Source organism: Dipodomys merriami, unplaced genomic scaffold, assembly GCF_024711535.1.
Source record: "Dipodomys merriami isolate MVZ:Mamm:240054 unplaced genomic scaffold, mDipMer1.0.p SCAF_125, whole genome shotgun sequence".
Classification (NCBI taxonomy): Eukaryota; Metazoa; Chordata; class Mammalia; order Rodentia; family Heteromyidae; genus Dipodomys; species Dipodomys merriami.
In genome coordinates, this window is record NW_027202549.1 from 2623933 (window position 1) to 2651889 (window position 27957).

The 27957-nt window shown below is 55.0% G+C and overlaps 1 protein-coding gene across 5 annotated transcripts; it reads right to left on the reverse strand.

Moving 5' to 3' along the window:
* Positions 1 to 35: 35 nt before the first annotated feature.
* Positions 36 to 27723, reverse strand: Ptpn23 (protein tyrosine phosphatase non-receptor type 23). 5 transcript variants are annotated; one of them, XM_070017705.1, is made up of 25 exons: positions 27554 to 27723; positions 18720 to 18794; positions 7770 to 7897; positions 7506 to 7582; positions 7053 to 7102; positions 6813 to 6944; positions 6512 to 6592; positions 6309 to 6440; positions 6179 to 6226; positions 5795 to 5851; positions 5625 to 5683; positions 5432 to 5511; positions 5218 to 5332; positions 5061 to 5126; positions 4686 to 4831; positions 4257 to 4568; positions 3997 to 4151; positions 3727 to 3875; positions 3465 to 3644; positions 1676 to 3353; positions 1415 to 1599; positions 1229 to 1333; positions 986 to 1124; positions 789 to 905; positions 36 to 695 (listed from the first exon to the last, which is right to left on the reverse strand). In XM_070017705.1, the coding sequence occupies exons 1-25, from the start codon at positions 27635 to 27637 to the stop codon at positions 216 to 218; spliced, it is 4830 nt and encodes a 1609-aa protein (XP_069873806.1). In that variant the 5' UTR covers positions 27638 to 27723; the 3' UTR covers positions 36 to 215. The 5 variants fall into 5 exon arrangements, with proteins under 5 accessions (XP_069873806.1, XP_069873804.1, XP_069873809.1 ...); XM_070017703.1 differs by having other exon boundaries at positions 3727 to 3878; XM_070017708.1 differs by lacking the exon at positions 27554 to 27723 and adding an exon at positions 27450 to 27474 and having other exon boundaries at positions 3727 to 3878.
* Between the last annotated feature and the right edge of the window lie 234 nt (positions 27724 to 27957).

Below are 27957 nucleotides of genomic sequence, written 5' to 3' on the forward strand. Positions count from 1 at the left end.
AGCGCGCTGCGCCCAAGCAGCAGAGCTGCGCAGTCTCAAGGTACCGGCACAGACTTTTATTTCAATAGCAAAGAGCTGGAAAAAAAAAAAAAATCCGGTCAGGTCCGGCGAACGAGGCCCGCGCGCAGCGCCCCACCCCGCGGCGCGGGCGGGCGGGCCGGCGGGGCCGAGGCAGCAGGACCGGGGTGGGGCTCGGGCTGCGGCCCGAGGGCCGCTCAGGTCTTGTTGAGCGTCCACAGCGGGTCCAGCAGGCTGAGCGGGTCGTCGCCGGGCCGCGCCGCCTTGAGGCCCTGGCCGTTGTGCGCCTGCAGGAAGTTCTGCTTGCTCATGCGCTGCTTGCCGCGCAGGGAGCTGTCCAGGGAGAAGGCCTCGGGGGTCAGGGAGGCCAGCAGCTCCAGCGAGGACGAGGGGGGCCCTAGACTGGGCGCTTCGGGCAGGGGTGGCTGCTCCTCGGCCTGGGGGAGCTCCGGCAGAGGCGACGAGAGCGGCGGCGGGGACGAGGGCAGGGCCGGGGCGGCCTCGGGGAGGCCGGCGGCGGGGAGGCCCGGCGGCTCGGCGGGGCCGGGCGGGCTGGCGGCGGGAGGGTCCGAGCCCCCGGGGGGCCGGATGCTGAGCTTGGCGATGGTGGCCTGGATGGAGCTGATGGGCACGTCCCCGCCGAGGACCAGGTCCTGCGCGTCCTGAGGAAGGTGGTTCTGCCGGGGCAGAGCGGGTGAGCGTGGGGTGGCTGCGCCCTGGGCCCCGGGAACGGGCCCGCCGCCCAGCCGGTGCGGGAGAGGCCGGCTCACCTTGTGCTGGCTGCTGTTGCCGCCGGCCGCGGGCCTGCCCGGCGGGGCCACGCCGTGCCGCTGCAGGAGCTGCTCCACGTGCCTCACCAGCGCCTCGTGACAGAACCGCAGGTGCAGCTGCGGGACGAGACGGGGCTGACGTGAGCGCGGGCGGGGCCCGAGGTGACCCCATCGCGCCCCGCCGCTCCCGGACCCACCTTCTCCTGCAGCATGTGCTTCCGCTGCTGGCGCATGCGCCGCACCAGCTGGGGCAGCTGCGGGATCCCGTTCCCCGCCTCCACCTCCTGCACCGCCGCGTAGAGCAGCGCGAAGGCCCCGGTGCGGCCCACGCCGGAGCTGGGGGTGACAAGGGGGGGGGGTGTCACAGCGAGTCAGTGAGCCCGGTCTCCGCACCCCGCCCCACCGCGCCCCGGGCGAGGGGCGGCCCGGCCCGGCCCTACCTGCAATGCACGACCACGGGCGTGTGCAGCGGGCGCTGGTGCAGGCAGTGCGCGTGCACCTCCTGGATGAAGCGCAGCAGGTGTTCGGGGCTGTCGGGCAGGCCTCTGCGGGAGGGGGGAGCGCGCATGAGCAAGGGGGGGTGACCCTGACCCCCCCCTGCCCCCCTCGACCCGGACGGGACGCACAGCTCGGGCCACGTCGGGAAGTGCAGGTGCACGAGCGAGCGCGTGAGGCTCTGGTCCCGGAACTGCAGGCTGAGCACGCGCTCCACGTGCGTGTCGGTGGCGCGGACGCTGCTCAGCGCCACGCGCAGCGCGCCGTGCACCACGGGCTGGCCCCGCTCCGTGGGGAAGTAGCGCGCCACCTTTTGCTGCGGAGGAAGCAGAGGGTTGAGGCCGGGGGAGCGGGGCATGGGGGTCCCCGGCCCGCCCCCGCCCGGCCCCCACCTTCTCCATCTCGGCCTCGGACACCAGCATGACGATGACCGCCACCTTCTGCTCGTGCACCATGAGCCAGAAGTCGGCGGCGGTGCCGGGCAGCGGCGCCTGCGTGGCCACGAGCGGCGGGCAGTAGGGCGACAGGCCCTGCACGCAGCTGGCGTTGATGTAGTCGTCCTTGCCCGAGCGCAGCACCACGCGGTTGCCGTCGTAGGGCATCACGTCCTGGTGGCGGTTCTTGAGCGAGTAGCAGCGCGCGATGGCGATGGAGCGGCCGCGCGCGTCCAGCTCCTGCGCCTCCTGCAGCTCGCGCCAGGCGGCGTCCAGCGCGGCCGCGTCGCCCAGCTGGCCCCGGAAGGCGTCCAGCTCCTGCTGCAGCCGCCGCAGCCGCTCGGGCCGCTCGTAGGGGTCGCGCTCGATCAGCCGCAGCGCCTGCGGCCGGCGGCCCTCGGCCGCGTCCACCTTGGTGGGCTGCAGCAGCGGCTGCCCGGCGCCCGGGGGCGGCGCCCCGCCGGGCTGGCTCTCGGGGCTGGACGACAGCAGGTCGGCGGCCGCGGGGCCCCGGCGCGCGCAGGGCGGGGGCGGCGGCTCGGCCGCGGGGGTCCGGGGGGTCCCGGCGCCGGGGCCCGGGCCGGGGGACGGGGCGGGCGAGGGCACCAGGCGGGGCCCGGGGCTGGGCTGGGCGGCCGGCGGGGGCCCCCGCAGGGCCAGCGCGGGGGGCGGCGGCCCCGGGGGCCGCGGGGCGGGCGCGGGGCAGTAGGGCAGCGCGGGGTGCGGCGGCGGGGGGCTGGGGAAGGGCAGCGGCCCCGCGGGCGGCGGCGGCGGCGGCTCGGGGCCCGGGTAGACCAGCTGCGGGGGCAGCGGCGGCTGCGGGGGGAAGCGGTAGGGCGCCGGCTGCGGCGGGAGGAGCGCGGGGGCCTGAGGCGGGAAGAGGTGGGGGTGCTGGAAGGGCAGGGGGTGCTGCGGGGGCGCGAAGGCCTGCGGAGGGGGGGCCGGGGGCCGGGCCCTGGCGGCGGGGAAGCTGGGGGGCGCGGCGGGGGCGAAGCGGGGCGGCCCCACCGGCGCGGCCAGCGGCTTGCCGCCCACGGGGTAGGCGTAGGGCGGGGGCCCCGGGAAGCAGGGCTGGGGGGGCGCGGGGCCGGCGCCGGGGGCCGCGTGGCTGGAGATGGGGGCCTGCACGCTGTCCACCGTGGTGGTGGCGGGGAACTGGGAGGGCGGGGCGGAGGGGAGCCCCGCGGCCGGGGCGGCCCGCACGCCCCCGTAGGGCCCGCTCAGCAGCGCGTGCTGCGGGGACTGCGGCGCCAGGCCCAGCTCGGGGGCGAAGGCGGGGGCCGGGTAGAGGGCGGGCGCGAGCACGGCGGGGGCGCCGGGGGCTCTGGGCGGCATCAGGGCGGCGGGGCCCGCGTAGGCGCCCGGGGCGGGGGCTGGGAGGTAGCTGGGCGCCGCGCCGGCCGAGCTGGGGAAGGGGCCCGCAGGGAAGTGGAGCTGGGGCGGGCCGGGGCCGGGGCCGGGGCCGGGGGCGGCCCCCAGGAAAGCGTCTGGGGGGCGCGGGCCGGTCGCCACGTCTGGGGGCAGGCTGCGCAGCTCCTCAGCCGGCTCCCCGGGCTCCCCCGGCTCCCCGTCCTCCCTGCGGGGCAGCAGCGGCTTGGGCGCCGTGGGCCGAGGGGGCGGCTTTTTCTTCAGCTCCCTGGAGGACAGGCCGCGGAGACGTCAGCCATGCCCACCCAGCAGCCGTGCGGGCACGGGCGGGGCTCCCACCCCCGGGCACGCATGCGCGCGCACACACACACGCACGCACCTCTCGAGCAGCTGCTGGCGGGCGGCCTCCCGCGCCCTGCAGGTGGCCTGCGCGCGCTCCAGCAGGGCGGCCACCTTGCTCTCCAGGTCGGCGTAGAAGTCCTTGCCCTCCTGGGACTTCTTCATCAGGTCCTCGTAGGCCTCGTAGGAGGCCACCAGCGTCTGCAGGGTGGAGTTCCACCTGTGGCGGGAGGCAGGGCTGAGGTCAGGAGAGCCATCGGGGCGAGGGGATGGGGGGCGCGAAGGGCCCGGCCGGCACTGACTTTTGGTCCAGTTCGCCAAGCAGCCGCCGCACGGCCGCGTACTGGACGTTGGCCTCGGTGAGCGCCCGCAGCACGTTGTCCTGCGCGGCCAGGTTCTGCTCCAGGTACACCTTCAGCTGGTCGTACTTCTTCAGCTGTTCCTCGAACAGCTTCTACCGGGGAGGGGGGGGGGGAAGACAGGGGAACGAGGGGGGTCCACTCAGCGCATCCCCTTCCAAAGCCCAGAGCAGGGCACCCCCTAGCGCCCCCCCTCCCGCCCAGCCCACCCACCTTCATCTCTGAGTGGTCAGTGGTGACCAGAGAGGCGGTGATGTCGTCCTTCTGGATGAGCTCCCGCAGCTGCTGCTCCAGCGACACGCGCTGGTCCCGCATCTCCTGCACCTTGGCCAGGATGCGCTTCAGGTTTTGCAGCACCGCCTTGTCCTCTAGGGGGCAGCAGTGGTCAGCGAGGCGGGGGAGGGGGGGGAGGGGGGAAGGAACCCCAGCCCTTGGCCTCCCCGCCAGGGGGCGGCAGCGGCAGCAGGGCTCACCTGGGGTCAGGGCTGGCGTGGGCAGCGCGGCCCTCACTTGGTCCAGCGGCCCGCTGAGCAGACGCAGGTTGCCCACGTGCAGGTTCATGGCGCGGTGCAGCTCGCTGTTGGTGAAGGACGCCTTCTCGTGCACCTCCATGTACTTGGCCCACTCGCGCCGCACCTCGGCCAGCTCGGCCTTGGCGGCGGCCGGGCTCACCCCAGCCTGGCCCGTGGCCTCGTGCAGCTTCTGCTCTTGCCGCTCATCCTCCTCCAGCAGGTCCCTGATGTCCTTCAGGGAGGCCTCCACATCCGTGAACACACCCGACAGCACTGGGGGAGGGAGGGGGGAGCATTGGGGGGCAACCCCTGAGGCAGGCTGACCCTGTGGGGTGGGTCCCACACCCAGGGGCACAGAGGGGCATCTCGCCTGCTCTGGGCCTGGCTCACCCTGCATGGACTGCACGAGGTTCTTGACGGTGTCTGGCCTGACACTGAGCGCCGCGCACTTCTCCATGAGCTGTGGCGGGATGTGTGCGTACGTGTCCAGGTTGTCCACCGTCTCGGGGTCCAGCTGCATCGAATCCATGAACTGGCTGTGGGGTGACAGAACCGGGAGGTGCTGCCTGCTCCCCCTTCAGCGCCAGGCGCCCCTCCTTCTGAACTAGGTCTTGAAAGGTCTCAGCAACATCACTCCCACCCACACCCAGACTGTTGCGAAGAGGAAGAGGGACAGACAGACCTCCCGCACCCCCTCACAAGTGCAGCCATCAGAGCTGAGGGTGGAGGTCACCCCGTGCGGATGGGGCTGAGCCCCCAACTTACTCTAGGACCTCGTTCTTGTCCTCAATCTTGGCCATCATTTCCCGCAGCAGCTTGGCCTTCTCCTCACTGGGGGAACAGAGCGGCTGGTGGAGACCCCATCTTGAGACGCCCCACGCCATGCCCGACACGCAAAGGTGGGAGCGGCGCTGCGACCCACCTGTACAGGGAGGAGGCCTCGTGCGCAGCCATGGGCACCAGTTTGGCGAAGATGTCAGGACCCGTAACAGCTGGATCTGTGGGGTTCACTGGCAAGGGCTTTACCAAGGGGGCTCCTGGTGTGTGCGTAGAGGGGAAGAATTGCAGAGACCCCCCCCAGCCGCCTCCCTATCTCAGCCCCATCTTCCTTCCCCGCCTGTCCCCAGCCCCAGTACCTTTCACAGGCTGCAGGGTGTCCAGCGCCGGCACAGCTTCGTGGTAGATGAAGTCGTTGTCCTTCTTGGCAGAATTGTACCTGGTGGTCCAGGGTGGGGGGGACAAGAAAATGGAGGTCAGACACTGCATGGGTGGCTTCCTGCCAAGAGTGCGGGCGGGGGGGGGGGGGGGGGAGCCGCTGCCCTCACTCACTTTCCTCCGATGACGTCCATGGCAAAGCGAAGTGCGTCCTGTACGGTGTCCGGCTGGCCCTGTGGGACAGAGAGAGGAATGGGGCTCAGCCAATGCCAGGACCCAGGGCTCTGCTCTCCTCGCCGGCTGCGCCCCGGGGCTGAAGGGGGGCCAGGCCTCCCTAGCTTTACCTTAGCCAACTTGATGGCTTCATTAAGCTTGTCCAAAGCACTCTGGAAGTAGGCCACCTGTGGAGGACAAAGCCTGCTCAGTCCTTTCCTGCCTGGCCGCCAGGTGACCCACCAGAAGACAAGACACCCAGGTGGCAGATGCCAGTGGAGCCAAGGGCGACCAAGGGGACAGCGTCACCTCCTGGCTCACAGCTCTACACAGCCCCGCTCTGTGGAGACCCCTAGGGATAAGGGCTGCTCAGGGACCTAGGGGGAGACACAGCAGCATGATGGCAGGGACAGGGGAAATGAACCTGGGAACACCCCCCCTCCCATCTTGGGGGGAACAGGACCCCCCCCAGATCTCGAATGGGGGGGAACATCCCATTGCCACACCCTAATCACCTGTTCCCCAAACTTCTGCTGCTCCTCAGCCTGCTTCCCCATGTGCAGCTGGGAAAAGAAGAAGAGGGGGTATCAGGACCGGTCCAGGCCACAGCCGCGGCCGCACCCGCCTCTGAGCCAGGCCGCTCACATGAGCCACCGCTGCGAAGTAGTAGATCTTCATCTGCACCAGCTTCTTCCAGTCCTTCTGGATGCGGCCCAGCAGCGAGGCCGTGTCAGGGTTCTCCAGGGCCCGGCAGGCCTCCTTGTAGTAATCCACCACCTGCGAGTGGACATGGGGTGAGCGGAGGGGGCAGGGCAGAGGCCGGGCTTCCCTGGAGCCCCCATCCCTACCTGCGCACTGATGCGGGCCACTAGGAAGCTCTTCCTGTTGTCCAGCATGGACTTCTCCAGCAGGCACTCCTGGGCCTGGCCCTGGGGAAGACAGGCAGGTCGGTCCCTTGCTCTCTCCTTCCTGGGGGTGGGGAGGGATCCCCTTCTCCCAATCCCCTGCACCTGATCCCCCGGGGGACTCAAAAAGCAATCCCAAGGCCTCCTGTCACGGCTCTCCAGGATCCAGGATCCTAGCTGCCCCTCCCTCTGCCATCTTGGCACTTCCGCTCAATTTAAGCGCTAACCAGGGCACGCGCCTCACCAGCATGAGGTTGACGTTGAGCGTGAGGATCTGGCGGCTCATGTCCACGCTGTAGGCCTGCGGGAAGTGCTCCCGCAGGTAGGCGAAGGCTCCGGCTGCGCACTGGAAGTGGGTGCAGGACACCTTCATTCCCTGGGAGCAGGAGCAAAGCGGGGAGCTGCAGTCGTGAAGCAGGTGGTGGAGGCCGTTCTGCACCCTTCCCAGCCAGTCCCCCTCCTCCCCCACGGCCCCCCTCCTTACCTCCTCCGACACCCGCTTGTCCATGGCCCCCAGCATGGAATGTAGCGCACCTGGGGGTAGAGGACACAGAGTTAGGGGAGCCGGGGCCTGGGGGGCGGGGGGTGCGCTCGTGTCCCCCAGTAGGGACAAGAGGCAAGAAGTGGACAGGGAGTCTAAGGACACCCAGGCAGAGGCGGGAACACGTGCGGGGGGGGGGGGGGGGAGGGGACCTCCATGTTCTCCTTTTACTACCAGAGCCAGCTAAAGCCAAAGGCCTGCTGTGGGGGGGGGTGAAGGGGGTGCTGTCCAGTCAAAGGAGCCCCCTCTTGCAACTGGATCACACAAGACAACTGGGTGGCAGGCGGTGCAGCGCGGCGCGGTGGAGTCTCTCCCCAGCACCACGCAAACAGCAGAACTGTGGCCACAAACGCAGGGGTGCCCCCCCACAAAGCTCACAGCCTTGGGGGGGCTCACCGAGGTTATAGAGAATGCAGGCCTGCTCGTACTTCATGTCCTCATGGGCCACGGACTTGCCGGAGAAGATCTCTGTCCTGCAGACACAGTGCTGTCACTGGAGTGGGGGCTGGCGGGGACCCCAAGGCCAGGCCAGGGTGGGGATCGGGGTGAGGAGAGGCCCCGGGAGACCGCACTCCTCATCCCACGCAGCAAGGACAGAAGAGGATCCCCAGGCCTCGGACACCCCGCAGGTTCTCGGCTTCCCACCTGCCCTGCTCTTACCAGGTGACGGGGACGGCCGCTTCCTGGCCTGCGCCCATGGGCACCCGGCTCTGCAGGTAGTGGAGCTGGCCCAGGTACTTGCGAAGGACACTGCAGCCCTCGAAGTCCCGGGGCACGCGCACAGCATTCTGGGGGCACAAAGGGAGAAACTGGCTGCCACCATGGGGGTCGGGGGGGCCGGTACAAAGGGAGAGCAGGCCTGCTCACCACGAGACCCCACGACAGCCCACCCCTTGGCGATACCCACGCCCCTCCCCCCGAAACAGCACCCAAGGCTGGCGGCATGGAACATGCTCCAAAATGCTTACTCTACCTAACTTCTGACTCAACAGTTCTGCATCTAAAAATAAGACCTAATTGATAACGCAAGAGACATCGAGGAAAAAATGTTTGGACGTGTGCCAGCGTTGAACACCAGATGCCACCCCACTTTTCATTAGAGAGGGTTATTGAAACAAATGACAGCAAGAGCCACACATGAGCATGCACTGCAGCGGCACCAAGTAAAGGCACATCTCTTGTGGGTCCGGATATAGGGTTAGGCCAACGGGCATGTCACAAAGGATGGTACCATCTCAGTGCTATAAAATCATATGACATGCGCATAGAAATGTAGACCAAGCCGGGCGCCAGTGGCTCACACCTGTAATCCTAGCTACTCAGGAGGCTGAGATCTGAAGATAGAGGTTCAAAGCCAGCCTGGGCAGGAAAGTCCATGAGACTCCTGTCTCCAATAAACCACTAGGAAACCGAAGTGGTGCTGTGGCTCAAGTGGGAGAGTGCTCACCTTGAGCTGAAGAGCTGAGGGACAGCGCCCAGGCCGAGTTCAAGCCCCAGGACCAACAACAACAACAAAAAAGAGAGGATGGTGATCTCAGGATAGCCACAAGCAAAAAAGTAATACTGAAAACAACAAAAGAAGGGTTGGAGGTGTGCTGTAAATGGCAGAGTGCCTATTGCCACATGCCCTGAGCTCAATCTCCAGGACCATGGCGGGGGAGGGGGGGAGGGGAGGAATTCTTGCAAGACACCCAATAGGAACTCTATTTGGGTATCCTGACAGTATCCTGGAAAGCCAGGATACTGTCAGAGGGACTCTTGCTTTGGGCCAGTGTCAGAACAGGATTCTACAAAGCTGTGATTACAGGCACACACCACCACGGCTCCCTTTGGCTGAGATAGGGGGTTTGCTAACTTTTTTCCCCAGGATCCTCTTTAACTGCAATCCTCCCTTCTCTGCCTCCCAAGGAATAGGGATTACAGATATGTACCACAACACTTGCTCTGTGGGAGCAGACAGTGGAGCAGACAGCTGGCACTGGCCTATTCTGGTGTCTGAGGAGAGGCAGTGTCTCAGGAGATGGGGCTCCCTGTAAGCCCAATCTCCTCTTTATACAAGAGACTCACCTATAGTAAGGTATGTCACAGCTGTACAACCACCTCTGTCTCACAGGCCAGGCCTACAAAGATTGAACCATCCTTACCACGATCTCTAATCGCTGCCATATTCAAATCCCACTTATAACAAGCGCTTTTCTTTTTTCTTTTTTTGGTTGGTCCCACGACCAACTCTGGGCCTGGCACTGTCCCTCAGCTCTTCAGCTCAAGGCGAGCGCTCTACCACTTGAGCCACAGTACCACTTCTGGTTTTCTGGTAGTTTATTGGAGATCAGAGTCTCAGACTTTCCTGCCTAGGCTGGCTTTGAATCTCTATCCTCAGATCTCAGCCTCCTGACTAGCTAGGATGACAGGCATGAGCCATCGGCACCCGGCCTACAACAGACATTCTTTAAACCAATCCACTGTACAAATTAGAGCCATCTCCTGAACCAGTAAAGACTCAAATAACAAGTTCGATGTCTAGCCACACACTGTTTATATTCACAAAAATCAGTGGCTTGCATTTCCTAAAAAGCTTCCTTGGGGAACAATGAAAGCAGCCCCTCCTCCAGGTCAGACACACCAGCCCACAGCCTCTCCCCAAGGATCTCGGCCTGGCCTAGCTCCTGGGGTAGAGGAACAGGAAAGCAAGCTGGGATGAGTGCACCCTGGCCAGCTCCCTGCCCCGGTCCATTTGGTTCCATCCTCAGAGCCACCTGAAGGAATGAGTCCCAGCTCCGGGCAGGGACGGCTGCAATTTCCCCTGCTCCTCTAGCAATGGAGTGAAGGTGCTACTCTGCACCGGACGCGGCTGTCCTGCAGGGGGCGCCCGGCCCTCACCGCAGAGGATCAGCCTCACAGCAGATTACCATTAAATTATTAGTTCTCCAATTATTCCATCAACTCTCATTAACATTCAATCCTGTCAATTGCAGGAAGATGGTGGAGGAAGAGGCAAAACAGACTGCGCCAGCAGGAACTGGGGAGTCTACTAAACACCCAAGGCCCTCAACTTCCCAGGGAAGCGGGACAGTACAGTAGGGTTCATTTCAGTGCATTTCAGCTCCTCTACAGTAGCAGCCACCTGCTCCCCACTCCTCACACCAGGCAAGCAGCTGTGGGAACCACGGTGGGCAGAAAAGGAGGCTTGCCCTCCAAAAATACACCTGGGCTCTTAAGGGTCCCCTTGATGGCTGCCCCTCCCCCTCCACTGTAGCCCCAGCTTCCAGACTCCAGCTGAGTCCTTTAACTGGTTAAAGGAAGTGACATGCCCCACTTTCCTCTTTGGGAGCCACATAATATATCAATATTAGGACATCCAAAAGTAGCCACTTCATACAGGGGAGGTTAGAAAGTAATAGGGCATACCTAAAGGGAAGTGCAGGATCTGAGAAGACCTAAAGGTGACATCAAGGCTGGCTGGCCTACAACAGTCAGAAAAACAAAGGAAAGAACCATACAACACCAGGGAAGGAGTAGAATCATGTGGTGCTGAGGAATCGAACCCAGGGCCTCACGCGTGCAAGGCAAGCGCTCTACCACTGAGCCACCTTCCCAGCCCTCTCATTTCCATCATTAGATTCAAATGCTCAGTTTTCACCAACAAAAAGATTATACAGCATACAAACAAATGTTCTGACAAAACCATCCCTGAGAAAAACCAGATAGAGGATCTATTAGACAAACACTTTAAAACAAGTTTCCTTGCTGGGCACCAGGGCCTCACACCCTAACATCATAGCTACTTAAGATAGCTGAGCTCTAAAGATTGTGGTTCAAAGCCAAGTCTGGGCAAGAAAGCTCATGGGATTCTTATCTCCAATTAACCACCAAAAAGTCAGAAGTGGAGATGTGGCTCAAGTGATAGCACTAGCCTTGAGCAACAAAGAGCTCAGGGACAGTGCTCAGGCCTGACTTCAAGACTGCAGGACATGCACACACAAAAAGGAGAAAATACAAGAGATAGAAAATCCTCGAAGAGTCAAATCTGGAGCTGATAATGCACAATAGTTATGATTTTTTAAAAAAAATCACTAGAGGGATTCAAATGCAGATTTGAGCAGACAGAAAAAGCATCAGCAAATCTGAACATAGGCAATGAAAATTTTGTGTGCACCAGTACTTATTAGACTGGAGCTCAGGGCCTCGCTCTCTCACTTGGCTTTGTTCATTCTAGGCTGGTTGCTCTACTACTTTAGCCACAGCTTCACTTCCGACTTTTTTTTTCCGGTCCTGGGACTTGAACTCAGGGCCTGGGCACTGTCCCTGAGCTTCTTTTGCTCAAGGTAGGACTTTAGTGCTTGAGCCACAGGACAACTTCTGGCTTTTTTCTGTGTATGTGATACTGAAGAATCAAAACCAGAACTTCATGCATGCTAGGCAAGCACTCTACCATTAAGCCACGTTCCCAGCCCCCTTACAGCTTTTTGCTGGTTAATTAAAGAGTCTCATGGACTTTCCTACAGGGGCTAGCTTTGAACTGCGATCCTCAAATCTCAGCCCCCTGTGTGGTTAGGAAGACAGGCATGAGCCATCAGCATTCAGCAGGCAATAAGAATTATTGTCTGAGGAACAGAAAGAAAATGAAGATTAAAAAGTGAAAGAGCTCCTGTGACATAACTTCAACTGGACCAACACATACACACTGTGGAAGTCCCTAAAGAGAAGAGAAAGGCAGACAAGTGAAAGAAATAATAGTGAAAACCTTCCCAAATTTGATGAAAGACATGAATACAAACATCCAAGCAAAGCAATGAATTCCAAGTAGGATGAACTCAGAGACCAACCACGGGCACAAGTTATAATAAATCAAGCGTCAAAGACCAAGAGAAACATGTTGAAAGCAACAGAGGAAATCCATCACACACAGAGATGATGCACAACATCGCTCGTAGAGGTCATCAGAAACGCTGGAAACCACTAGGCATTTTTTTTTGGGGGGGGGGGTCCGGTCGTGGGGCCTGAACTCTGGGCCTGGGCGCTGTCCCTCAGCTCTTCAGCTCAAGGCTAGCACTCTACCACTTGAGCCACAGCGCCACTTCCGGGTTTTTTCCTTTTTGCTTATGTGGTGCTGAGGAATCGAACCCAGGGCCTTGAGCATGCAAGGCAAGCGCTCTACCACTGAGCCATCTTCCCAGCCCCCCACTAGGCATATTGAAAGCACTAAGAGAAGAAAACTGGGAAGGTGAGGCAGACTCCTCCCTCCTCTTGGCTAAGCTCCGCCCAGTATCTGTGTCACGTAGGTAACTGGCACACCTGGAGGCAGTCATCTCCCCCTCCCAAAGTCACATTCTGGGCCACCCAGGTCACGGTCACGCCTCCCATCAGAATGTGGGAAGGTCCCAGGCTCTGAGGTCACATCCGCATCAAGTGGTCCACAGCTTCCCTCACCTGGCCACACCTCTCCCCAGACCCTTCCCTGGTCAAGGCGGGGCTAAACAGCCCTCTGGCCCCTTTTCAGTCAAGCTAGCTTCTCCACCAGGTACAGTGGGGGCAGCAGTTAGGTAAAAATAAACTCCTATTCCTTGCCTGAACACTGTGTGGTGTTCTCTTTATCGGCTACCTGATTAAACCAACCTATTTACTTTTATAACAGGAAGGAAACAGGAGGGTCTGGGAGAATGGAGTGGGCCTTGTCAGCAGGCACTGTGTGGAATGTGTTGTTACGGGGAGGGTGCTCTGAGGCGCGGTGCTGCACTGCCACCTGCCGGGGGTGTAAGGAACTGTTCTCTCTGCCTGCCCGGCGCATCTCTCTGCAGATGATGGGGGAGGTAGCCAAGTCCAGAGCTGTTACCAACTTGTGGGAACAGAGAACCTCGACCTTTGCACTCTAGCACTGCGTCACACCCAGCAAAGCATCCATTTACTCTGTGGTTCTTAATTTTTAAACTGCTTACGTGCCACACCAATGGTTCATACCTGTAATCCTAGCTACTCAGAAGGCTGAGGTTCGAGGATTATGGTTCAAAGCCAGCCTGGGCAAGAAAGTCCATGAGACTCTTAATCCCAAAATGCTGAAGTGGAGTCATGGCTCAGGGACAACACTGGGCCCTGAGTTCAAGCCCCAAGATTGGCACAGAAAAATTAAATCTTAGCCGGGCACTGGTGGCTCATACTTGTAATTCTAGCTGCTCAGAAAGCTGAGCTTCGAGGACTGTGGTTAAGAGTCAGCCCGGGCAGCAAAGTCCATGAGACTCTAATCTGAAACTAACCACCAAAATGCTGAAGTGGAGCCGTGGCTCAAATGGCAGAGTACAAAAGCTCAGGGACAACAGCCAGGCCCTGGCTCATGCCTATAATCCTAGCTACTCAGGAAGCTGCGACCTGAGGATCATGGTTCAAAGCCAAGCTGGAATTAGAGATGCTCAAGTGGTAAAGCATCAGCCTAGAGCAGAAGGGCTGAGGGACAGTACTCAAGGCCTTGAGTGCAAGCCCCAGTACCAGCACATAAAACAACAGAAGATCTGAGGTAGAATCAACTCTTAGGATTCCTTGTCTCTCACAGAACACACCCCCTAACCTTCCTGCAATCAACGAGCAGTACTGGTGACTCCTTACAGTATACAACCGATCTGTTAATTTGGAAATAGTTCTATTTAAGCTACCAAATGAAAACAATTCCCGACAGCTATCCAGAAAGTACCAACAAGTACTGGTACCTGCCACAAACCCAGACATGAAAGTCATCATTCAAACCAGAGAAGCAAAGTTTTCAAATGAAATAAGCAAGTTGATGTTTAAGCATGGTACTCTTGGCTCAGGGTCACCTGTAATCAATCCCAGCTACTTGGGAGGCTGAGATCTGAGGATTGACGTTGGAACGCAGTCCGGGCAGGAAAGTCCATGACACTCCTATCTCCAATTAGCAGGAAAGTCCATGAGACTCTTACCTCTAATTAAACACCAGAAATAGAGCTGTGGTTCAAGTGGTAGAATGCTAACCTTGAACAACAACAACAAAAGGCACAAGGACTGCACTCAGACCCTGAGTTCATGCCCTAGAACTGGAAAACACACACACACACACACACACACACAGTTTCCCAACTCTTTCCCAATGCTGTTGTATGAATGCACACACACACACACACACACACACACACACACACACAGTTTCCCAACTCTTTCCCAATGCTGTTGTATGAATGCTCCTTGAAATTAATTTAGTGGTTTTCCTACCAACAACTCAACTGGAGGCACTGTATGGATTATCAGGGAGAGCCACCTTCAAAACCCTCCAAATGAAAAAGGTTTTAACAAATGTCTGCGGACATTACTACATGACTGGATCTCCAATATACAACACTGATGGGAGAAAGGAAGACCGCCAAGTCCCTGTTTCTTGGGACTGAGGCAGAAATGACGTGCTATTCTATCACTTTGATTCTTAAAAGCACAAACGTTATTTTCAGAATACTAATTACAAAAATGGCCTTTTGTTATTATTGCTAGGAAATGCAGATGAAGGCCTAGGAGTGTGGCTCAAGCTGTAAGGACCTACCTGCTTAGCAAGCGTGAGGCCCTGGGTTCAAACCTCACTATATACAACCACTACAACACTACAACCACTACAACCACCACCACCACCATATACAACCACTACAACCACTACAACCACTACAACCACCACCACCACCACCCACCACCACCACCACCCACCACCCACCACCACCACCACCACCACCACCACCACCACCACCACCACCACCACCACCACCACCACCACCACCCTTGCCCAAAAGAAAAATAAGCAGGAAAAAAATCTTCAGATGAAAAAACACTCTTAGTAAAGCAGGAAGATTGCAAGATTGAACTATATAGCAAGATGCCATCTCAAGAAAACAAAGCAAAGCAAAAATGCCACTGTTTTCATAAAATGTTAGCACATCCACCAAATCTTTTACCAATTGAATAGTTCTTTTTTTTTGGGGGGGGGGCGGGGGTCGGTCATGGGGCCTGAACTCTGTCCCTCAGCTCTTCAGCTCAAGGCGAGTGCTCTACCACTTGAGCCACAGCACCACTTTGGGCTTTTTCTGCTTATGCGGTACTGAGGAAACGAACCCAGGGCCTCATGCATGCGAGGCAAGCACTCTACCACTGAGCCACCTTCCCAGTCCCTGTTTAATAGTTCTTGAGCAATGGGATCTGCTGGCTCATTAAAATAAAGAGGAAGGGGGACACCTGTGGCTCATGCCTGGAATCTTAGCTACTAAGGAGGCTGAGATCTGAGGAGGCTGAGATCTGAGGATCGCAGTCCAAAGCCAGCCAGGGCAGGAAAATCCCTGAGATTCTTTTTTTTTTTTTTTTGTTGGTCGTGGGGCTTGAACTCTGGGCCTGGGCGCTGTCCCTCAGCTCTTCAGCTCAAGGCAAGCGCTCTACCACTTGAGCTACAGCGCCACTTCTGGTTTTCTGGTGGTTTATTGGAGATAGGAGTCTCACGGTCTCTCCTGCATGGGCTGGCTTTGAACCACGATCCTCAGGTCTCAGCCTCCTGAGTAGCTAGGATTACAGGCGTGAGCCACCAGCGCCCGGCTGTCCCTGAGATTCTTTTTTTTTTTTTTTTTTTTGGTCGGTCGTGGGGCTTGAACTCTGGGCCTGGCACTGTCCTTCAGCTCTTCAGCTCAAGGCAAGCACTCTACCACTTGAACTACAGAGCCACTTCCGGTTTTCTGGTGGTTTATTGGAGATAGGAGTCTCACGGTCTCTCCTGCCCGGGCTGGCTTTGAACCGCGATCCTCAGATCTCAGCCTCCTGAGTAGCTAGGATTACAGGCGTGAGCCACCAGCGCCCGGCTTTGTCCCTGAGATTCTTATCTCCAATAAACCACCAGATAAGTGGAAGTGGCGCTGTGGCTCAAATGGTAGAGCGCTGGCCTTGAGCTGAAGAGCTCAGGGACAATACCCAGGCCCAGAAGTCAAACCCCACGAACCACCAAAAAATAAAAGAGGAAATCTGTGTAGTTATAATGGCCATATCTGGAGCACAGTTGGTTTGTTTATCCTATTTCTTATTTTCCAAGTTTTCACAGAGTAAGAGATGGTACAGACCCACTTTCTACCCATGAGATGAGAACCACCAAGAGAGCTAAGGTGAGCTGGGCATGGTAGCGCATGCCAATCATACCAATAGGCAGGAGGCTGAGGCAGGAGAATCATGAGTTCAACACCAAACACCAACCTGGCCTTGAGCAAGACACTTCCTAAAACAAGAAGAGTGGGATGCTCCACTCCCACAGTCGCTCCAAATACAGAACAAACCACTGCAAACAGCACAACCGCCAACCCCTGTGCACAAGGCACCAGAAACAAGCCACAGATCATGCCACCAATATTGTTCTAGCAACCACAAGAAAAGTGCCTGCTGCAAAGCAGGTAGCAAAACCATCAGTAGGTGTACTGATGTGTACTCACATAACCCAAGAAAAGCAACCTGAAATATCATCAGAAAGAGTCAGACAGTTAACAACATCAACCATGCAACTGTTTTTCTCTAAACCAACCGTACCATGGAGAAACATACTGGAAGAAGTAGCCAGGCATGCAGTGATAGCAATGGGTAAAACACTCATCGAGGGATGGGACCAGGACAATGGGACCTGCAGAAACTGTTTTGAGAAGAAGGCTAAGGAATATGGGAGACTGATGGGAGGGGGTGAGGCTGATTAGGATAAATTTGTAGACTATGAGAAAATATCACAATGAACTACCTTTGTACAACTTACGTATGCTAATTGAAAAAAGAAAAAAGGAAAAAAAAAATGTTCACACCCGTAATTCTAGCTACCCAGGAGGCTAAGATCTGAGGATCACAGTTTGAAGCCAACCAGGGCAGCAAAGTCCATGAGACTCTTATCTCCAATTAACTACCAGAAAACTGAAGTGAAGTGGCACTGTAGCTTAAAGTGGTAGAATTCTAGCCTTGAGCAAAAAAGCTCAAGGACAGTGCCCAGCCCTTAAGTTCAAGCCCCACAACTGACAGAAAAAAAAAAAAAAAAAAAAAAGATTTCTGCTGTGTAGCCAGTAGTGAAGTGTGCACTTGGCATATACTAGGACATGAATATCAATGTCCAACAACCAAAATACACAAAAATAAGATATATGCAGACTGTTTTAAAATAAAAACAAAGGGTTGGGAAGGTGGCTCAGTGGTAGAGTGCTTGCCTCACATGCATGAGTCCCTGGGTTCAATTTCTCAGCACCACATAAGCAGAAAAAGCTGGAAGTGGCGCTGTGGCTCAAGCGGTAGAGCACTCGCCTTGAGCTGAAGAGCTGAGGGACAGCGCCCAGGCCCAGAGTTCAAGCCCCACGACCAACAAAAAATAAATAATAGGGGCTGGGAAGGTGGCTCAGTGGTAGAGCACTTGCCTTGCATGCCTGAGGCCCTGGGTTCGATTCCTCAGCACCACATAAGCAAAAAGAAAAAACCCGGAAGTGGCGCTGTGGCTCAAGTGGTAGAGCGCTAGCCTTGAGCTGAAGAGCTGAGGGACAGCGCCCAGGCCCAGAGTTCAGGCCCCACGACCGGACCCAAAAAACAAAAAAAAACAAAAAAAAAATTAAGTAAAATAAAAAATAAAAACCAACAACAACAAACACCAGGGGCTGGGAAGGTGGCTCAGAGGTAGAGCACTAGCCTTGAGCTGAAGAGCTGAGGGACAGCACCCAGGCCCAGAGTTCAGGCCCCACAACCAACCCCCCCCCCAAAAAAAAAAAAAAAAAAAACACCAAATCTGGGCCAGGGAGAACATGCTTGTAGTTCCAGCTACAAGCTAGAACTTGGTTTTGTTTTTTTGTTTTTTTTTTTGGTCCGGTCGTGGGGCCTGAACTCTGGGCCTGGGCGCTGTTCCTCAGCTCTTCAGCTCAAGGCTAGTGCTCTACCACTTGAGCCACAGCGCCACTTCCGGCTTTTTTCTTTTTGCTTATGTGGTGCTGAGGAATCAAACTCAGGGCCTCATGCATGCAAGGCAAGCACTCTACCACTGAGCCACCTTCCCAGCCCACAAGCTAGAACTTGGGAGGCTCAAGGAAGAACACTTGAGCCCACAACTTTGGGACCAGACAAAGCAACTTCCTCTGTTTTACGTTCTCTAATCCCATCTACTCAGGAGGTAATCAAGAAGATCAGTTTGAGGCAAAATAATAACTGAAAGAATTAGCAAGACCACTGTTCAACCAATAAGCCAAGCATGGTAGCAAGTGCCTGTGGTCCCCAGCTATAGGAGGCAGAGATAACTGGATCATAGTCAGAGGGGCTACAAAGCAAATTCAAGAAGAGCATGGGGCTGGGGGGGGGGGGGGAGGGGGGCTGGGAAGGCGGCTCAGTGATAGAGTGCTTGCCTTGCATGCACGAAGCCCTGGGTTCGATTCCTCAGCACCACATAAGCAGAAAAAGCTGGAAGTGGTACCGTGGCTCAAGCGCTAGCCTTGAGCTGAAGAGCTGAGGGACAGCGCCCAGGCCCAGAGTTCAAGACCCACAATCGACCAAAAAAAACAAACAAACAAACAAACAAAAAACAAAAACAGCATGGGGTATGTCAGATCCAGTTTCAAACAAAACAAAACGAAGTCCTCCTACCTGTCTGAGCAACTCCAGCTTCTTCAGCTCTTCATTGTAGGCTTCTGGGTTCTCTCCATAATTCTTTAGCACAAACTAGGAGGAGGAGGAAAAAAAGAATGTAATCCAGTGAAAGATAAGACAGACAGAGACAGAGACACAGACACACACTCCTCCCCAGATCTCTGGTGATCTACACCCACAGCTGGTGTGGGACTACTCTTCCACAACAAAGGGCAACACGAAGATACTATAGCCACAAACGCCTCCTCTGAGCACAGTAGACCCTGGGCAGGTCCTTAAAATGTTGAAGCCCTCTCCACAAAGTCCAGGATTCTTCCAGCTCAGGAAACTAGGGAGCTTAGCTGGCTAAGTAGGACCCTAAAGGGTCACAAACTTAAGCATCCTTAGGATTGCACCCTGCTGTTTTGGAATCATAATCTGATGACATATGTAGGTAAAAGGCACCAAACAAGACCAAGAGTAGCTGGGTGCCGATGGCATGTGCCTGTAATCCTAACTACTTGGGAGGCTGAGATCTGAGGATCGAGGTTCAAAGCCAGCCCAGGCTGAATCACCAGAAAACAGGAAGTGGCACTGTGGCTCAAAGTGTTAGAGAATTACTAGCCTTGAGCAAAAGAGCTCAGGGACAGTGCTAAGGCCCTGAGTTCAAGCCCCATGACAGACAGACACAGACACACACAGACACACACAAGCAATCCTACAAAACCTTCTCTGGCAATCCTATCCTCGCTAGGAAAGGGAACCACAGGTGATCTGCAATCTTGTCTGGTGGGAATGACCCAGATGGGACCTGGGGACAGGGGATTCAACCGCCACATCAGGAGACTGATGTGCCTGCCCACCACACCTCAAAAGCCATCTGTCTTAGACAGAGAGCATCCACACCAGCTGAGTCCTGAGTGAAGGACCCTGCCTTGTTCAACAAGGATCAACAGACTAAGGCAGTGGAATTACCCCCGCTGCCATGCTTGCATTGGCTAACCTCTGGGGTAGAGGAAAGCCATGTGCTCTACAAAGGACACTGATGACTAAAGCACAATGACTTCCAGGCCCCAGCCAAGGTCTGTAAGTTGCATTCTTTTCCTGTATTCCTTTCCAAGACCCAGGACCCGGTGCTAAGGAATCAGTCACGTGGGAACGGGGGATGCTGGAGACAGGTTTCATCTACACTAGTAGGAAAAGGGAAGGGAAAGGAAGAGGAAAGGCTAATGCTGAGCTAATTACAGCCCCCTCCAATGCTCTCAATCCTCTGGCTCTTCCCCCCCTCTTCTCTTGGTTTTTACCTCCTCAAAGTCCCTGGATCAGCGAGCTCAATTCTTTTACCCCCTGCCACCTCAACCCACTCCTACAAATCCATCGGAACTCTGATGTCACTCCTAGCTTTCCATCCCATGATTGAGAAAGAAACGCACACCCTTGGGGGGAAAAAAATAAAACAAAACATCCTCAGTTCAAGACAGAGAAAGCAATGGGATGTGATCTAAAGAGAAAAAAAAAATCTACAAAATGCATGCTTATGTGTTCTTGATGCCTGGTGAGAAAAGCAATTTTTAATATTTATTTTTTATTAAGTAGTTGTAAAAAAAAAAAAAAAAAGGAGTCCCAGTTCGAGAAGTCAGGTTATGAGGGCTGGGAAGGTGGCTCAGAGGTAGAGTGCTTGCCTTGCATGCATGAGGCCCTGGGTTGGATTCCTCAGCACCACATAAGCAGAAAAGCTGGAAGTGGCGCTGTGGCTCAAAGTGGTAGAGTGCTCACCTTGAGCTGAAGAGCTGAGGGACAGTGCCCAGGCCCCACAACCAACCAGAAAGAAAAAAAAAAAAAAAGCCAGGCACCAGTGGCTCACACCTGTAATCCTAGCTACTTAGGAGACTGAGATCTGAGGATCGTGGTTCAAAACTAGCCCAGGCAGGAAAGTCTGTGAAACTTTTTTTTATAATATACATATTTTTATTGCAAAGATACTGTACAGAGGGGTTACAGTTACATAAGCAAGGTAATGAGCCCATTTCCTATGGAGCATTGTTACCCCCTCCTTTGTTTTTCCCCTACTGTCCCTTTCCTCTCCACCTCCCCAACTCCTCCGTGACTTTTTTTTTTTTTGGGGGGGGGGTCTGGTCGTGGGGCCTGGGCACTGTCCCTCAGCTCTTCAGCTCAAAGCTAGTGCTCTACCACTTGAGCCACAGCACCACTTCCGGCTTTTTTTTTGTTTATGTGGTGCTGAGGAATCGAACCCAGGGCCTTAGGCATGCAAGGCAAGCACTCTACCACTGAGCCACCTTCCCAGCCCCTCCTCCGTGACTCTTATCTCCAATAAACCACTCAGAAAACCAGAAGTGGCGCTGTGGCTCAAAGTGGTAGAGCACTAGCCTTGAGCTGAAATGCTGAGGGACAGCACCCAGGCCCAGAGTTCAAGCCCCACAACCGACAAAAAAAAAAAAAGGGGGGGGGAGGGCTTGAGCTATGAGGTAAAATTTGATTATCTGAACAGGAGCAGATTTTTCAATTGACTCCATCTCATCTAAAAGGTTTTAAGTCTGCCCACTGTTAGACTAAGTCCAAGCATAGCCCAGAGGCCCTGAGAGATCATACAGGCCAAAGCAATCAGAGTGACATGGTAAGTTCTCCTCTAAGAGGTCTTCATGTGGCATTGCAGAAAACACCTGTCCCTGTTCTTCACACAGTGGGAAGGGGAGAGGGCTGCTGTCCACGTAAGTTCACTGATTCCCTAAGATGAGCAGCCACATCCCCAAGATGAGCAGCCACAGGCTAGCACCGAGAGCCTCAGACACTCAATCCGTACACAACCCACACAGGTGGATATTGTGCTGATTATCACCATTTCACACGTGAGAAGAGAAACCTGAGGGCTGAGTGGTACAGGGAGAATGACTGGAATACACTGTATACAGGTGTGGAAATGTAAAAGAACCCCCCCCCATAACTAATGTCAGCTAATTTTCTTTGGAAAAAAGTGAGGTCATTTGCCAAGGCTTCACAGTACTAGTAAATGAAGGGGCAAGGACTGAAATCTAGGCATTTGGACTTCAGAGACCATGTTCCTAGCCATATATTATACCATCTATTTGTTTCTGATTTGTTTGTCCATCCCAGATCTTGAACTCAGGACCTGGGTGCTGCTCCTGACCTTTTTTGCTCAAGGCAGGGTACTCTACTATTTGAGCCATAGCTCCATTTCGAACTCCAAAGAGTCTCATGGACTTCCTGCCCAAGCTGGCTTTGAACAGTGATTCTCAGATCTCAGCCTCCTAAGTAGCAAGGATTTCAGGCATGAGCCACAGGTACCTAGCTTATGCTAAGCTCTTTATTTTTGTTTTTGTCGGGAATGAGGCTTCAACTCGGGGCATGGGCACTGTTCCTAAGCTTTTTCACTCAAGGCTAGCCCCTACCACTTTGAGCTATATAGCTCCACTTCTGGTTTTCTGGTGGTTAATTGGATAGGAGTCTCATAGACTTTCTTACCCAGGCTGGCTTAGAATTGCACTCCTCAGATCTCAGCCTACAGAACAGCAAACAGAGCTTGCTATGCTCTTAGTCTGACATACTATCTCCAAACCTCAATGCTAATTTAAAGTGATAAATCAAAAAGGAAAGGCATGAAAAAGGATTGAATGTGCAACTTTTTTTTTTTTTTTTTTGGTCGGTGGTGGGGCCTGATCTCTGGGCCTGGGCGCTGTCCTTCAGCTCTTCAGCTCAAGGCTAGCACTCTACCATTTGAGCCACAGTGACCACTTCCAGCCTTTTCTGCTTATATGGTGCTGAGGAATCAAACCCAGGACCTTATGCATGCAAGGCAAACACTGTACCACTGAGCCACCTTCCCAGCCTGCAACTTTTCTTTTGAGGTTCACTTGAGGGCCTTGAACTCCTAGGTCCAGTAAAATTCAGATTCTCAGGCAGCTGGGACTGCAGACACTGACCACCTTATTGCACCACAGGGTATTAGTACCTCATTCACACATACACTCTCCTTGTTCCTCTACTTCCAGAGCTGAGTTGAATATAAGGCATTCCTTGAATTGCGCTTCAGAAATACACAATGAATCCAGTCCTGCATATAATACTGTCACTTTGTATAATACCCGCGCAGCTGCTGAACTTCAAATGAGGTTATTTTTATTCGAGTAAGAAGTGCTGGGGCTGGGAATGTGGCTTAGTGGTAGAGTACTTGCTTGGCATGCATGAAGCCCTGGGTTCGATTCCCCTGTACCACATAAAAAGAAAAAGCTGGGAGTGGCACTGTGGAAGAAAAAGCTGGAAGTGGTAGAATGCTAGCCTTGAGCAAAAGCAGCTCAGGGACAGTGCCCAGGCCCTGAGTTCGAGCCCCAGGACTGGCAAAAAAGTGCTGCCAAGGGAAATTTTTAGCCTTTGGCTCCCTGTCAGCAAGCCTGGTAGACAATCACCGCTAAAAGTACTGCACCTGAAAACAGACTCTCAACTGTCCCTTAACCTGAGCCTGGGGAATACTGAGCCCCTCCTCTCATCTCACTTCTGATTGGCCCCTGGGTCTCATAAACAGCCCAAGTGAGAAAGACTCAAGTTACCTCTCCCATAGGAAGTCAGAACTAGATCAGGTCATCCAGCCAACACCTACTAGGCACTCCCCACACAAGGATTTACTACTACCTGAGTGAAGGACCCAACTCCGATCTAAGCCCTGAGTGAAATGGACGTGGGCCTTTGGCGTGTGGGATTAGGAAAGTCAGAGAAGAGCAGAGACAAGCCAGGTCATCTGTGGCTAGAGCCATTCTGCTGTGAAGTCGAATCTGTGATTCCATTTTACCTCCACAGGTAACTGACAGTTTCCCCATTTCCTCTTAAAGCCTCAGAATTTCTCAATTACCTTTCTCTCTTTGTGTACGTGCAAATGTACACTAATTTTCTAAGAGCCAGCGGTCCCACGGGGTAACGGAAAAAGTCCCACAAATCTGAAAAGCCAGACCCTCCCTAGATGTGAATAAGATGGAGGCAGCATGTGTGCGCACCCTAGGTTGTAAGGCAACTGAGTGCTGGAAAGGCCGGTCTGATTCAGAGGAGGTGGTTCAATTGCCAGGTATCTGAGGGGACTGGGATTAAGAGATGGTTCAACATGGGTGTCAAGCAAGTAGGCAGGAGTTCCGGTAAGGACCTGAGCAAGGGCAATCCATGATCAGATGTGGAAGGGATGCTGAAAGTTCCCACAGGAAAGGCCCAGAGGAGTGAAGTTACAGAAGCAGGCTTCAGTGAGCTGGTGAGAGGTCTGAACAGTAGGCAGTTTCTCTACAGGACTGTGACCAAAAGGGTAGCAATGTAGGTAGCAGTTCAGGGAAGGGGGTGGCTGTGGGGAGGAGAGGAGGAGAAGAAAGGATGACTGATATGTAGAGGGGCTACCAACCAGATGGTACACCTGCATCTGAGGGGTGACCATGTGGATCACTAGGAGGAAAGCTCTATGAGGCACTCAGTGAATGAATCAGGGAAGGCTGCATCGTCTCAGCCTGAGCCTGTTATATAGCAGCTCAGGTGCAGTTAAAGTAGGTGTTTGGGGCTGGAAAGAACAAACACTAGCACCTGTAGCCAAACTATAGTCAACAATGAAGAACCGAAGAGGCATCCTTCATGTAGGTCCAGTGAGTCAGGGCAGTGTAGAGCAGGTTGAAAGGACACCTCAGTGGTAGAGTGCTTGCTTAGAATAGGGGAACACATAGCCCTGCCTTCAATCTCTATTAAAGCGAGAAGGCGGGGGGGGGGGGGGGGAGGTTAATATCACTTTTCCACTAAAAAAATTATGTGAGCCCAGGTATGCCAACCTAGGTATGCCAAGCACTGCTTGTTTGTTTTTCCTGGCTCCCATTTCACATCAATATATAATAGAAGACATATTCATTTGAAGCAAAAATCAATAGTTAAACAGAAAAACCTTCGGCAAGTTTCAATGTAATGGGTTTTTCTGCGCAAAGGCTATAACACAATGATGCATGAACAGGGAAATCTTCCAATCGAAAGACCTTCAGAGAATTCCAAACACCCATGTTCTCTGAAAACATTTACCAAAAAACAGTGAGGCGAAGAAAAAAACAACCAGCTGCTACTGAATCAATGAGTCAACCTGTTACTGTTTAATTAGGACCACCCATGCTTCAGTTACTATAACTCAATTCTCTATTAGTTTGGTCTTTCGGGCCTACTCCAAGTCTGTGGCCTCCCCAAATTTTATTTAACAATACCACCACGAAAGACTTTGTCAAAAGCCTAGCCTTACAAACAAACATCTAACTAGAAAACTTCTATTCATCCTTCAAAACCCACCTCTAGCAAGCCTTCCCTGATGTCCCCTCCTTAAGACTGATATTTCTAAATGCTACAAACTCTTCTTAGATTAGTATCACTCTAATTTTTAAATTCTCTCCACCAAACAATTGAGAAAAAAGGGAGTTAGGACTGTATTTGTATTACCAAAGCTCAGCATAGTGCTTAATAGGCTGACGTAAACAGAACTGAATTTTACTTTACCTCCCTAAATTCAGAAACCAGCAAAACACCAGACTGTGTGGCTGAACTGGTAGAGCACTACTCACGAACAAAAAAGCCCTAAGTTCAAGCCCTGGTACTGGCACTTATTTGCACATACACACAAAAAATTACATGTCTGGGACTGGGAAGTCGGCTCAGTGGTAAAGTGCTTGCCTTGCATGCATGAGGCCCTGAGTTCGACTCCTCAGCACCACATATGCAGAAAAAAGCCGGAAGTGGCACTGTGGCTCAAGTGATAGGACACTAGCCTTGAGCTGAAGAGCTGAGGGACAGTGCCCAGGCCCAGAGTTCAGGCCCCACGACCAACACACACACAAAAAATTACATGTGTAAAAGAAAAATAAACAAAAAATTACATGTGTACAGATGTGTGTATGCGTATATATACACATACGTATGTATATATGCACACATATGCATATATATATATATATATATACACTACACACACATGCACACGCACACTAAAAAAGGACCTACAAGAAGAGGGAGAAATTCCTGGACAGAAAAGAGCAAGAAGCTATAAACAGAAACATGGAACGACTGTACCAGAACTATACAGATCAAACTATAATGGGCCCCCAATGATCACTAAAAAGAACTGGGCCAGGTAAAGGAGAGCTCTTAAAGGGGAACTAAAGAACTTAGCTTCACTGTATAAAACTAGAAACCAGAGTTTTGCTGTTTCAGAAAAACCCAGGTAGTTGTATTTCCATGAAAGAGCAAATGGAAAAGAATTAAACAAAATTTTTGCTGGGTGCTACTGGCTCATGCCTGTAATCCTACTCAGGGGGCTGAGATCTGAGGATCGTGGTTCAAAGCTAGCCCGGGCAGGAAAGTCCATGAGACTCTTCAATAAACCACCAGAAAACCAGAAGTGGCGCTGTGGCTCAAGTTATAAAGCACTAGCCTTATGCTGAAGAGCTTCAGGGACAACACCCAGACTCAGAGTTCAAGTCCCATGACTGGGGGGAAAAATTTTAGATCAATTAGTCTAATTTCCTGGTTTTACAAGATGAGGAAACAGCGGCCAAGGCTAGTATTTCAGTGGGAAAGGAATACTTGAAAGGGACCCAGTTTTGGTGCCCTGAACAGGCAAAATTATAACAAGGAATGCAAACCAAGAGTGCCTGAATGGAGACTCTAATAGTGTGAAGGTGGGATACAGCTTTGGTAGGAAACTATTTCCAAACTCAAGCTTCTTTTCCCAAGCACCTCACTGAATAGTGCTTAATCTAGTAGCTTCTGTGCTAAAACACACAAACACAACGCACCTGCCATCCCCAGCAGACGTTTGGCCTGCTTCACTTCTGCTCTGGTGACCCTTTCCCAAAAGCAGGTGCTGTCTCAGAGAGACCCTTGATGCTCACTCACCACATTCTGTGCCCTCCCTTCAGAAGCCCCCCTGCCTCTACACCAATCTTGTCTGTCCTATGCATGTCGGCCATTCTCGCTAGATCCCTCCGCCGGCTATAACAACCCTGCAGGTGTCTTTTGGTCCACAGGTGCTTCGGGAATAGACGTGTGAGGTCTGGGAGTCGGCACCCCGGCGCATTCGGCGCCACTGGCTCACTCACACCTGTCATCCTACGCTTAACTAGGGCTGAGATCACAGGAAAAAACAAATCCGTTGAGACTTTATCGGTGAAACCATTCCCCCCACCCCCCTCTCCATTAAACCACCAACAATCTGGGGAGGAGCGCGGCGGCTCCAGCGGCCAAGAGCTGGCTCAAGCCTGGAGCACAAAGATTCCAGGGACAGCTTCTTCTAGGCCCTGAGTTCCAGCCCCGGGACTGATACAAAACAAGTGTCAGCACCCCCTCAGTTCCACCCCCGACCCCCGCCCAGGTCGGGCCAGGGTTCGTCTCAGGCACACAGCCTAAATAAAGCCAGCCCCCCGGTCCACCAGTGGGGTCGGGCCGGGCCCAGCCTGGAATACACACACCCCCCCCGTACCCCCACCAGGGCCAACCTCACCGCGGGGGTGGGGGCGGCCTGGCGACGGAGGAGGGCCGGGGCAGAAATGGGCCCGGAAGGCGTCACCCCGGGGAAGGGCCTCGGTGGGAACTGGCAAGCAGACAGACAGACAGGCCGACGGACAGATCCTGGAGGCACAGGTCGGGAAGCGGTGGGGGTGGGGGGAGGAGGCGAGCACGCAGGGACCCGACGGACGGAGAGGGGAAACGCGGCCTCACCCGACCCGGTGGCCGGGCCTGGAAGCGGGGAGGGGGGGGCGGAGCCCGAGGGGGCGTCACGCGCCGAGCGGCGGCGGGGACACGCGGCGGGAAGGCGCGCTCACCTTCTTCACGGCCGGCTGGAAGTGGAAGTCACCGGCTTCCTTGAGGTCTAACCAGATCATGGGCATGCGGGGAACGGCCTCCATGGCGGCCCTCAGCGCCCGGCAGGCCCGGCTGGGCCGCTCCCCTCGCCGCGGTCTGGGTGCTGCCTCAGCCGCGCGCACGACCCCGCCCCTCCACGCCGGAAGTCGCTCGTCACGAGGGCCGCCCCGCCTCCGCCTCCTCCCCCCACGTGACTGCACCGCTGCCTGCCGGGAGATGCAGTCTGCGGGCTGCGTGGACCGTTACGCATGCTCAGTCTTCCCTACTGCGAGGGAGTTATGGAAGGGCGCGTGCGCCGTACCTTTTTTGCGCATGCTCAGTCTTCCACGTGCCGTGGGAGAGGAAAAGCAGCTCCACGGGGGCG

Bases quoted from the DNA above. Each gene is read 5' to 3' on its own strand.
- Ptpn23 (XM_070017703.1), bottom strand. From the start codon at position 27,637: ATGGAGGCCGTTCCCCGCATGCCCATGATCTGGTTAGACCTCAAGGAA. The intron at 7,583-7,769 runs GTAAGAGCAGGG...CTGTGTCTGCAG, and splicing joins GCGGCCGTCCCCGTCACCTG to GACAGAGATCTTCTCCGGCA. The intron at 5,127-5,217 runs GTGGGTCGCAGC...CTGTTCCCCCAG, and splicing joins GAGGCCTCCTCCCTGTACAG to TGAGGAGAAGGCCAAGCTGC.